Source organism: Glycine max, chromosome 14 (assembly GCF_000004515.6).
Source record: "Glycine max cultivar Williams 82 chromosome 14, Glycine_max_v4.0, whole genome shotgun sequence".
In the NCBI taxonomy this organism is placed as follows: domain Eukaryota; kingdom Viridiplantae; phylum Streptophyta; class Magnoliopsida; order Fabales; family Fabaceae; genus Glycine; species Glycine max.
The window spans coordinates 8,505,728-8,518,251 of record NC_038250.2 but is presented as its reverse complement, the minus strand read 5'-3'; the positions used below and the strand labels follow the sequence as shown (position 1 = coordinate 8,518,251).

General features: G+C 33.2%; 2 protein-coding genes across 4 annotated transcripts; one reads left to right on the top strand and one right to left on the bottom strand.

The window, feature by feature from the left end:
* Positions 1 to 2,662: 2,662 nt before the first annotated feature.
* Positions 2,663 to 7,156, bottom strand: LOC100805476 (probable pectin methylesterase CGR3). 2 transcript variants are annotated; one of them, XM_041009324.1, is made up of 7 exons: positions 7,052 to 7,156; positions 6,370 to 6,535; positions 6,237 to 6,276; positions 6,084 to 6,125; positions 3,857 to 4,231; positions 3,330 to 3,385; positions 2,663 to 3,115 (listed from the first exon to the last, which is right to left on the bottom strand). In XM_041009324.1, exons 2-7 carry the CDS (start codon positions 6,478 to 6,480, stop codon positions 2,963 to 2,965), a joined length of 777 nt encoding a protein of 258 aa, XP_040865258.1. In that variant the 5' UTR covers positions 6,481 to 6,535; positions 7,052 to 7,156; the 3' UTR covers positions 2,663 to 2,962. The 2 variants fall into 2 exon arrangements, with proteins under 2 accessions (XP_040865258.1, XP_003544505.1); XM_003544457.5 differs by lacking the exon at positions 7,052 to 7,156 and adding an exon at positions 6,691 to 6,973.
* On the top strand, positions 7,062 to 11,341 carry LOC100804936 (uncharacterized). 2 transcript variants are annotated; one of them, XM_003544456.5, is made up of 6 exons: positions 7,062 to 7,350; positions 8,059 to 8,175; positions 8,656 to 8,888; positions 10,064 to 10,100; positions 10,814 to 10,871; positions 10,961 to 11,341. In XM_003544456.5, the coding sequence occupies exons 1-6, from the start codon at positions 7,246 to 7,248 to the stop codon at positions 11,038 to 11,040; spliced, it is 630 nt and encodes a 209-aa protein (XP_003544504.1). In that variant the 5' UTR covers positions 7,062 to 7,245; the 3' UTR covers positions 11,041 to 11,341. The 2 variants fall into 2 exon arrangements, with proteins under 2 accessions (XP_003544504.1, XP_006596005.1); XM_006595942.4 differs by lacking the exon at positions 8,059 to 8,175.
* The last annotated feature ends 1,183 nt before the right edge of the window (positions 11,342 to 12,524 follow it).

Below are 12,524 nucleotides of genomic sequence, written 5' to 3'. Positions count from 1 at the left end.
TTCAAGATAGAGTATTATTACCCTTGAAAAGCATGTCTCCTGCTAAAGAATTCAATTAATCTCAAATTTCTATAAATATAAACAATGCCATAGCAACAAAAAGTAAACATTTATCATAAATTATCATCCTGGCAGAATCTTTTCTGAGTTTAGCATTGAAATGTCTCTTTTACAAGTACTCACCCATTTCTCACAATTTTAAAATAATATTTTTTTAAAAATGAAACTAAATTGTGGGTATAGATATAAATAAGAAAAAAAATATTGAAACAAAATTTTGCATGAGATGATGGAAGCAACAATTTATTTCAGTCACTGTACTAAAATTTGAAAATGACACCTTATATATGTACAAAATGTAAAAGGTGTTCATATTACAAGTCTTATTAGAACTCCTTAGTGTTTTTTTTTTCTTTTATCACGAGGCCTTGCCAAAGAACTCGCAACCAAAAGGATGACTATAGGCCTTGGTCCACTCAAGTGTTTCATTCTCATCAACGTTTACCTGAAAGAATCTTTTTTTACTTTTAGCATTGAAATGTCTTTTTTACAAGAACTTGCCATTTCTCACAATTTCAAACTAACACTCCTTCCAGTCATATTTATGAGACCCAAAACGAAAGTGATACTTGGTTTTTTTTATAAGAGCCAATCCATAATCCATAATGTATCTTACAATAATTATTTGACTAAATATTGGAACATAATTTTGCAAGAGATGATGGAAGCAAGAGTTGATTTTAGTTACGGTACTAAAAATTAGATATGTCACCTTATGTATCTACAAAATGTAATATTACAAGTCTTATTAGAACTACTTAATTTTTTTTTTTTTATCTTAACCTGTATATTTTATCTTCTATGAAAGTGCCTTTTATTTTTTATTTAACGTTATAATTAGTTAAAAACAAAATTGACCGTTCATTTATAAAACATTTTTCTTACGTCACGCAGTTCATAAATATTTATGTTAGTGCAATTTAAGTCATATATTATTTTGTTTCCATTTTAAGTATCAAGTATGCACAAGCGTCACGCTAAATCCTTCAGGAGACACCAACTTTTACGCATAGGTGGTTCCTTTCTAAAATGGCTTTTCTTTTTTATCTGAAATTCGTGTCATTAATTCTCCTGCTTATGATATGTTGCTAGTATCTTCAGGAAAGCTTAATGGTGGGACTTGGCAACACAGCTTCGGCTAGTTATAAAATCTTATTTTACCAGCTTAAAAGTTTGTTCAAGAAAAATGGACATGATAGGTAACTTTGTTTAAACGTATTTATTGAAAAAAAAACATTTGTTTTACTAAATAAGTAACTTCCTATTTTCTTACTATCTTTTATCTAAACTTCTGTTTAAAACATAATAATTTTCTGTTTATTTTAATAAACAAATTCTATTTGCTTATTAAAAAATATTTTTAAAAATGCTTAATTTAAGGTTACTTTTTATAATTTTAAACAAATGGACCCAAAGTTACTTATTTCAGTAGCAACAAAATGCAGGATAAAACTTCCTACGCAGTCAACAATTGCTTCCAACACCTTCAGGAATGTAAAATTGCATTTGGGATTCAATAGAGATGCTGGAAGCAATTGTTGGAGGTTCAGGAAACAACAACGCATTGGAATTACTCACAAAATGTTTAGTCCAAGCGTTGCTGCCACTGGTATTTGCAACTTGTGTCTTCGGACATGAAGGCAAAGCATAGTCTATACAACCCTCATTTTTTTTCCCGTGAACTCAACATTCTTTAGTCGAAAATTACAGACTAATCTCTCAAAAATATTAAAATTCATTTACTGACTTCTCTTAATCAATATCTTTTCATACACAAACTTAAAATTTGAATTCATAATCACATGCTTAAACACCAAGGAGACAAGTTCAAACCAACCTCAAACAATCCTATTCTAGAGCTCTTTTTTGCCTTTTTAAGTACACAACAGAAGAAACCGAAAGTATCCCTCTATTTCTGATGCCAGAGAAACCAGACCTAAGCGGGGAATGTTGACAGCTACAGCAACGACCTATAAGATTTTAAGCCACTGATTTTTTTAATCTGCAATTGTGAAGTCTATACTCTAGTGCCAGTTGAGATTAATTTGAACACATATTCAACTACATTTAATGGTTCAAAATTAATTTTATCAAATTCCTAGCAAACTTTAAACCAAACTGACTTTTGACAATGGAAAACTCAGCTAAGCTAAGTTCCGTTCATTCAACTAATTGGATTAAAAGGGTTGGCAAAAAATAAGAAAGAGTTTACAATATTAAAGTGAACATTTTAATAATATGTATATATTTACATTTTTGAATTATGTCTTGAATTATTGTCGTGAAAAATGTAAATATATATATATATATATATCACTAAGATGTTGGTAAAAAAATTCAGTCATGACGTGAAAATCAACAGTTAATATTACTACGTGTACAAGCATAATAAAATAATGTATGTGATGGAATGTCATCCATTGATTTTGTCATCAACGAATGATATTTCTTACTTTATTCTTGCATTAGGAAAACCAAGTCTCCTTCCCGTTCAGGTATTGTACTTTCCTGTGTAATCTACAGACCCAAAATGATAGACGTAAACTAAAGGAAAAGGATGTGGTTTATACATCCTTTTGACAAATTATTCAACAAAATATGATGACATTTAATTTTTATCTTTATATCTCAACAAAAGAAGTAATATTACTTTCGCACAACAATCACTGCGACTTACTTATAGATTGCCTAATTCAACTAATAATTTAGTAAAAATACTAAATTGATGTGTCTTTTACAGTCAGGGGCTGGAATTCAAAGAATAAAAATCTATCAACAAAAATGATACACCATCTATGGCGAGTATATTTCCAAGAATTAAATTACCTTTATAGAGAAGAAAGTGTTTTAAATGAAAATGGAGAAGCAGCAACAGAGCTCCAATGCTGAATCATCCCACAAGTCAATGGAGTGACTTCAAGTGGAATATCTGGCATTTCGGAACATATGAACTCTTGGATGAAGCCAGTTCAAACTTCTTAACAGCAGCTTCATTCTCCTCTAAGTTAATCTGGAGGAAAAACTTGACCCACCAGGATGAACTCCTCATCTTGGCCTAAAGCAAGAGGAATCAGTTACTTTTTTCCCACTTTTTGCACATAAAACAAATAAAAGATATACCTAGGCGATAATATCCTTAGCTTTAAAAAGGTTGAGAGTCTAGGATCAAGGACCTTCTATTTATCTAGGCTCGGTAATTGACAATAAATTTAAAGCGACAACAAAAGCATAGATAACATTCTATTATTCTTTATATAAAATCCACTCACCGCTTTTCCAAATTTAGAAACATCCGCTACCTTGGCCTTTTGAGTGGTGGGAAAACCTTCATTATAGATATTATCAGATGTCAGTGACACACCCAAGAGATTATTGACTATTGCTAAGATAGTCTTTTAAGCTATTATCAAAACAAACAGTATATTTAAAGCTCAAGATCCCAATAACTCATCAAAATTACCGCCAGACAAAGTAAATCATAATTCTTAGTCAAATAAGAGGCATTTTAAGTGTTCCCATAAGCTCAAACACACTACATCAAACAAAATTTTTGCTCTCAATACTAGATGCTCCATTCTTCAACAATAGCCACCAAGCTTTTGGACTCAATAACAGCTAGGTGGGATTGGTTACAAAAATCAATCAACACCATTGGCTATGTAGCTCTATAAAAAACTGCAAAGCTAACTGATTTTATGAAAGTTTCAAATAAAAAGAATTTCTTTGGACAGAAAAATAAATTTTATTCATTGATGGGAATCTACACTAATTTCAAGATTCCATAAAATGCTCTTACCAGTAAATATCACTACACCATCAGATGCTACCCTCACCAAATCTGGAAGAGTTTTATTGAGGTATCTGGGAGACAGGTAATCCAGAGCATCTGAAACAATTACAAGAGAGAAAGATTTTGGCCTGTATGGAAGAGGAAACTTGATATCAGACACACGCACACTGCCTCTACGTATAAGTGCTTTGCAATTATTATCAGCATCCTCTATATCATATGGTTCTATTCCCCAGGCGTCAGTTTCATCCTCCTTCAGCAATTTAGAGACCACATAACAAGTATCAGGACCAACATGCAAAACTTTATGCATGCTATCTCCATATGCTTTCTGTAAAAGGGGAATTGCTTGTTGGACCTCTCCACTGCACAAATAATCACCTGCATTTGGAAGTAATGTATATCATTACAGAACATCTGGAATCCAATTAAATGGAAAGCTAAAGGCTATTGGATAAAGCAGATGATAGAGATAATAATACTAAGTAATGGTTTTTAAGTTATATTTGGGTGAAGGAGAAAGGAGAGGAAGAGAATGTTCTAAGAAAACCTTCCACTAGTTTGAGAGTCTTATAAAGTAAGGGATTAACATGTGATCCTCTAACCCATCTCCATCCACTGGAATAAAAAGTCACTAATATCAGAATGAACATTTTTTTATTCATTTCAATGATGCACTTTAGTCTTTAAAGCACATTCTGTTTTTCATTAAAGTACGAAAATGCATTTCGAGAAAGAAATATGAAATTTATAGCACGAGGTATGTTGCCACTTTTCAAGACTCGCAATTCAACAAATGTATACATCCGCATAGAAAACTTGCTAAATACACAACGGACTATAAATGCACAATATATGTGCATTATGCTTTTTTTTAACATCAAAACAACATTTAATTACCAAAAAATTACGTTTCCAAGAAAATGAATTAAAAAGTAATTGTTGAATACTTGACTCATTAATGGATGATAGAAATCATTTTCACTTAATAAGTTCAACAAATTCATCATGATTGGCACAATAAATTATACAAACACCATGAATAAAAATGGACCATGATCTACAAAATTTACATCATCACAAAGAATCATAGATTGTTGAACCAGAACAGTTGCCCACCACCGCAAGAAGAAACGAACAAGTATGCAATTTTCAACCTTAGGATTCATGAATAAAAGCTTACTTATATTTCAATAAAGAGAAACAACTGAATGCCTTTCATCTGCTAGAAGCATTAAGTCGGATAAAAATGGGTATTGAGCAAGTTTTATTTTTCTTTTTTTCTTTGGAAGAACGACATATGACTTATTATACCACACAACTATCAGAAATGAAATTCCTTGAATGAAAGAATAGTCTTTTATGCGCTATGCATTCACATGCACCAATAAGCCTTCAATGGACAGACCCACATAACAAAGAGGAGATAAGCATCATGTGGCTTAACATCTTGAATATTTTATGATTAAAAAACCACAAACACCTCCAATTCCAAAGAGGAGAAAATGTTCATGAAGTCTTAATCACATAACAAAAAACATGACTAGAAAATCACATTTGATGCAGCAAGCCATCATTCAAGGTCAGCTCAAACGAGTAAACAATCATTCATAACACCGATAAAGCTCCAGCATATCCAAATACATGACACAACATTGTATTGTTGTTTAAGACTTCAACTTAATTGACATCCATCAAGTGTGTCAAAATACTTCTCTGCCAACAGAAATTAACCTCAAGTAATCATGAACTAGGAAAATCAACAACATCCACTGTGTGAGTGCACACAAGACACTAATTGCATACCAACTAAAAGACTACCATAATATTTCAAATGCACGAAGAAATTGACGGTGAAACAGATCACAATCAATGAGAAATTATTACATGGTCTGATATCAATATATGTCCATAGTCCCGATCAATTTCACATGACACATGGCCAATTTTTTTCAATTTACAAGAAAGAGTTAATCAAACTTGTGTGCATGTCACATGTAGATTAGTCAAAACCATAGTGGTCTAGAAGCATGTAATAAGGTGTTCGTTCGAAGAGCTTGGTTTTGTTTTGTTTGGAAGCTCTTTTTGTAATGAATCAAAGACACGTGACAGAAAGTTTACAATATCTCACACATACTAAGCTAGATAGACCCCCTTAGTTTTGTTTTGTTTGGATGCTCTGGGACCATGCCATAAATTCTCACAATCCAGAGGAAAATAAAATTAAAATTACCTTCAACCCTGCTAACAGAATCTATACGGCTGCTAGATCCACCTACATAGAAAAAAGAAAAAAACACTAATATTAAATTAAATTAAATAGATAAACAAAACGAGCCAAAAACCATATCAAAGTAACAACAAAATGAAAACAATAACAAAATACCTGAGCCTCTATACATATAGCCAATGAGAAACAAACCTCCCTAATATAAAGTTGCCAAAGCCAAATCAATCAGCAAAAATCTTCCTCAAAGTGAAATCACAGCATTGAATCAACATCAAAAGAAAAATCTCACCACAATTACAAGCGCAATAGACAAAACCGGTGGCGACCTAGATTTCGAAGAGAACAATCCACCGCCATTGTCACCGAACCTTCTAGTAGGATTCCCCGGTCTCCTCGACATCACTCTTTTTTTTTTTCTCGATATCACAAAAAACGTTGTTTCAGTAAACACTAATCTGCAATACACAAATAAAAAAACGTGAATGAAAAGTGAAAACGCTTTCAGCGGAAACCAAATCACCACCACAATGCCAATAAGGAAACAAGACGAAAAGCTACGCAGCTACATCAATAATGCACTGAAAGCACGTTACAACAAAAGTCGAATTACCGGCAAAACCAAACGAGCCTATAGAACTTGCATTGTGCAAAAGCTAGATCTGAATTGCGCGCAATACATATAGAAAGAAGAGAGAGAAACAGAAAAAACAGACTATGGTGTGTGTGTGTGTGTTTTTTTTTTTTTTTGTTCTTGTGGAGATGTGTATGCAAAAAATGAAGAAAAAAAAAAGTGCAGAGACTGTTGGTGTCGGTTGGTGGAATCCAACGGTGCGTGCCGAGCCGGTGATTGACAATCAGCCAGGCCTTATTGGAAATGGGCCATTCGTGGCCCAATATGTGGAAAAGTTAAACCGGATGATGTGGTGCCACGTCATAGTGCTTATTCGGATTAATAATATTAATAACCGAACCGGTTCTGGTGAATTCGTTGAACAGAAGCTGGAAAAGAATAAATAGATGACAATCGCTGTTGAGAGGGAAGAAAAGAGTTTTGGATTTTGGTGCTGTGAGAAATTTATAGAGAGAGAAAGAGAGATGTGTTTGGTTTGTGGAATAATTGGTGACTTGAATCGTTGAATGAGATATTATTGAGTTTGATTCAGAAATGAACAAAGACGAAAGCGATAGGAACGAAAAGAAAGCGCAAGATATTAAGCTTTGGGGAGTTTTCATCTTCGGATTAATCGGCGCCACCGTCACTGCTTTCTCCGTGAGTTTCTCTGTTTTTTTTTTTTTTTTTTGCTTTTCGAATTGTTGTTTGAATCTTCTGCAATTATGTTCCTAGTTTTTTAATATGTTTATCTTAATTGCTATTTCTCTCAGAATAATGATGTTAGGGTTTGCATGCTCAATTTTAATCTCAGTTGCAACTTCGTAGTATCATTTTTTTTTTCAATTCGGTTATTATCTCGATCTCGCACAGACCGTGTTTTTGTGGTGGTTGTGCCGTCATGTGAAGAAGTGATACCGTGTTCGGATTCACGTTAGATGATCCAGAATCACTTAAAAATACCAGCTAACGTGAGTTTAAGTGAATGTTCACCATTTATGGTTCACATGTTTAGTCCAGAATTGATCAAGTTAAAAGCAAGTTGCTTTTGCATTAGACAAAAAATCTTATAATGAGTTTTCCTGCTCAGTTGCTTTTAGAATAAAAACTTTCAAACTTTAAGCAAGATCAATTTTGCAAATGCTTATCCAAACATACACAATGGTGCACCAAAATCATTTTGATTTTCGGTGGCAGATTTTTTTTAGTAATCTTAATATTCTATGAGCATATGCATTTCCTCTCATGTCTTCAGGGGGTTTGCTTTGTATAAGAAGTTTAAAAAAATTCGTGTTTGAACTACAAGCTAGAGATGCACGGCAACCACAGTGAAACTGATCGCATGTGCTATTATTGAACTGTTTGTAGCTGTCCAGGTCGCAGGCAAAAGGAGGCAGCTCTTTCCGAACAGCATTTCAAGAAGAAGCATGGAAGAGGTACAATAAGCGATTGCAAGAGGAGTATGAGGAGGAGATGGAGAGGGTGGTGAGTTTTCTAGTACAGTATCGTTCAATGGCGTACCCGGGACCCAGAGTTCAGTGGGGACAAATTATACAAATTGAAATCAGGGGGTTCAAATATATAAATATAGAAGAAATAAAATACAAAAATATACGATTTTAGTTAAGAAAAAATTTACTTGTGAATTTTTAAAATTAAGGGGGTGCAAGTGCACTTGCACCCCCTGACCTTAATGTAGGTCCGCCAATGGTATCATTAATTTCTGTACTTGCTTTATTGTTATTTTTGAGAAAATATATGTTTCCTTTTAAAAAAATTATGATGGAAGTTGTGATGCAATCTTCAGATGGGTGAATCTGAATCCCCGTATTTTGTGACGAAAACAAATCTCACTGCAATGTGTATTTATTAGTTGATTGATCATAGTAAGTCACAAAGAAAATGCGCTTTTTCTGCTTGCATAGATGTTTAATTGGTTGGTTAAGTCTGGGTCGGTTCTTGTAGGAACGAATAAGACGTATGCAAAGTGTGTTTAATAGAGAAAGGGATAAGCATAGAAGAAACTACGAGAGCTGGAAGGAAAATGGTGCCGGTGCACATCATCAACATTTCCAAAGAGATGATTGGTATTGGAAGGCTGAAGCATCCTTCAGAGAGCAGTGGGCCAATCAACATACTCAAAGAGGGAGCGGAAACTATTCGTTATCACATCACTACTCAGTTTTAGGTCTTGACAGGTACTTATGGAAATATTGTGTATTATGTTATTCAGTGCCTTGTATTAGCAGTAGATATATTAGAATGTGATAAGTACTGGAGCGATTGAATAGGAAATAGAGCCAAACTCCCTACAATCAGTAGGTATTCTGAAATTCTTGGAGATTAAAAAAAAAAACAGCAACAAATAAAATATCATAGTAAAACCAAGAGAATCCCAGTCTTAGGAACAGCCAACTCCCAGCCTTATGAGTGGCCAAAACCACCTCTACAATGTCCTCAGACTCCTTACTGCCATGATCCCATTTATCACATGGCACCCTTTCTGTTAGGATTCCCTACTTTCTTTCTTCCAGCTAAGCATCCTCGACATTCAACTTGTCTTTCCCTCCCTAGATTTTAACTAACTACATTTTTGGCCTGTTATTTGTCACCCAATCCTCTTTCTCTTTCTGTCTTTATAGAAGAAAGAAAATCAAGATATTGGCTTAACTAACAGAATGCTGTAATAATTGATTTTGATCTTATTTAAAAAAATCAACAGCCCATGCTGTTGCACTTGTTTGAAAATTATAAGTAAAAGCTTTGATACATTTGAGACCATAGTTGCTACAATGATCTGGCACTTGTTTGCTTGTAGTTTATCAAAAAATTCAAAAGTAAATTCTTTATTTAATATGCTACATTTTAATCACATAATTCTTAAAGTAAAATCTTTTTCATTTTTCTATTACATTCACCTACGGCATATAGTGATAGGTGAGCATATTGTGATGGGCATTGAAACTTTGCCTTTGTAATATCAGATACAGGATTGGGTAAGGTGCGATTTGAAAGAAAAATACTGTGCTTACTTATATGACATGAGAGAACACAAGATAGCGCATGCACAGTTCATATTGTTCAAATATGAGAATCATGTTGAGAGGAAGAAAATGTCTATAACAAGAATATTTGAAGATATTATATGACACATCAGGAGGGTCAGTAATGACATCTCATATAGAGCAGTATGTGATTACAACCCAATAAAAAAGGCTGTGTGATTTTGGTATCCGTTGATAGCTGACAGACCATTATTTGTGAATGAAAAACCATGCATAAATCATGTACCATCTACATAATAAGCTAGCAATAGTGTACCTGTTTTGCATTCATGATTAGCCATTAAAGGTTCCTTTTATATGGATCTCAGGTTTAGAACAACACCATATACAGAAGCGGAGATTAAGGTAACTTTTCGTTTTATCATTATTATCTCCTTGCATATTACTGTATGCTTTGTAAACTATATGCATCACATCTGTATTGATGAACAGAGTGATTTATGAATATGAACTATGGTGATAGTCCTTTATCTATTTTTTTCTATTTGCCTCTGTGATATGTAAGAAATGGCTATGATTGACACTTTGGTTGATATTATTTGATGGGTGGCGGACTGGTGGGTTTAGCACCATTCTTATTTATTAAAACAACTAGTTCCGTAATCCTTTTGTTGGAAATTAGTGCATTAATGTGAAAAATAATGTCATTATGGTTTATGCTCAAGTAAAACCATAAAACTGCATAATTTTTATTTACATTTTATCAAGTATTTTGATTTTAGAGACTGTGATCTATCTTAATTCACATATGATGGTGATTGATCTAGCAAAACCCTTTAATAAGTTGCCAAAATTCCTTTGGAAAGCTCCGTTGAATAAATGAGTTTGCATCGCACTTCAAACTATAAATGATATGTATAATGGGGGAACAATTAATCTATAAACTCAAGTATAAGATTTTCTATAACAATAGGTTTTCTGCAAGGATGTACTTAGTGTCCATACTTTTTTACCTTGATTTTGGACATCTTATGTGTAAATTGCTTATTTTGTTATATATATTGCTTTACCACGTCTTAGTTTCGTTTTATAATTTTTTTATCTTATCTCTTTCATAGACAGCATTTAGGACCAAGGCAAAGCAGTATCATCCTGACCAGAACCAGGATAATAGAGGTAGACCATTGCAAGCTACTATTAAGATCTTGTTATCTCAAACCATGACATTATTGATTATTTGATTCTTGAATGTGAAAATGTGACAGAGGCTGCTGAGGCCAAGTTCAAAGAAGTAATTTGTTCATATGAGGCCATACAACAGGAAAGAAAAAACCAGAATCTGTAATTGGCCACCTCTGCCTAACAATCCTGGAACCTTAAAGGTGAGGTATTCAAAATCATCATCAAAGGTCCTCCTTAACTTCATAAAATAGTATTATCATCCAGCTAAAATATGATTTTGCTGCTAGTAAATTTTGGGTAATTATCACATCATATCATATATTTTTTTTTTAAAAATTATCACATCATAAATTAATAATGATGTTGATGTGTTGTATTATAAAGCTGTTATCCTTGGATGCGTTGAATTTCTTTTCCGGGAAATTGATTGAAGAAATACATATTTAATTAATAAGCATTGCAAATAAGTGTCAATATCATTGGATAAGTTCAAATAAGTTGTAAATAAACTCTTCCACGCCCGCCAGGGAACTGTAATCTTTTTCCAACCTATTCACACAAGTTGTAGCCCTAATTTTGAACGTGACCAAATCATTATCATCTTATGTTTGTTTTTGAAGTCATTAATAATGAGACGACCTACCTCCTACTACTGGTGTTTTCCTACCATCTGAAAGTGCTATCCTATTCAATTAAGTGGTCTTCTTAGATTCCTTAATACAAGGATTGATGTTAGTAGGGTCCAAATAAATTTATGATGGGTTAAAAAGAACGTGTATGTTTCTTCTGGTATTTTTTTCTCCGAGAAATGTTGCATACAACGAGAAGTTTACAAAAAACTTTAAAATAAAACCTTTTTAATGAATAAAAGTATAAATTATGAGAAATGTTGCATACAACGAGAAGTTCACAAACAGTGGCGGAACTAGATGATTTTGGTTGAGGTGGCCAAATATATATAAAATTTTGGGGGGCCATGGCCACCCTTAGGTATACCTCTATTCACAAAAGTGGGTTAAACATTATTGAGATTAACTTGGTTGTTCCTTTGGTAGCCTCACTCTCATTAGTTCCGATAAAATACTCTTGAGCGGCTGTAGTTTAACCTAGGCACAGTACATATTTTTTTATCTTACTTGGTAAGAGTTTCAAGAGTTCCATATAATGTTTTTTTTTTTACTTTAAATGATATATCAGATGACGAGCCCAAAAAGTTGTGTCTGGTTAGTTTTTTTTCTTTAAATGATATATCTCATAATACATTCATAGATCATCGTATGACTGCAAATAGGTTGCATTTAATAGAAAATCAAATATGGAATCATCAATTACCCCGAATTCGGCTGCGGTTCTTATGACACCGGTTAAGAAAAAAGAACAACCAAATATGAGTCTATTGAGTGGGGTTTGGGAAGAATAGATATATGCAGAGAGTTTGTTGAGTACTTAAGTAGCTCTAAAAAATAGGAGATCAAATAGAATGTTCATAACATTTAGATTTTAGAGCGCCTAAAAATAAACACATTAAATGTTAGACTAATAAAGGGAATATATGAGAAAGAAGACGGGTCCAAAATGCATTCAAACATTTTTTATTTGACATACATAGTTTTTCTTATTCATATGAGTCAGTTATTTTTTCATTTG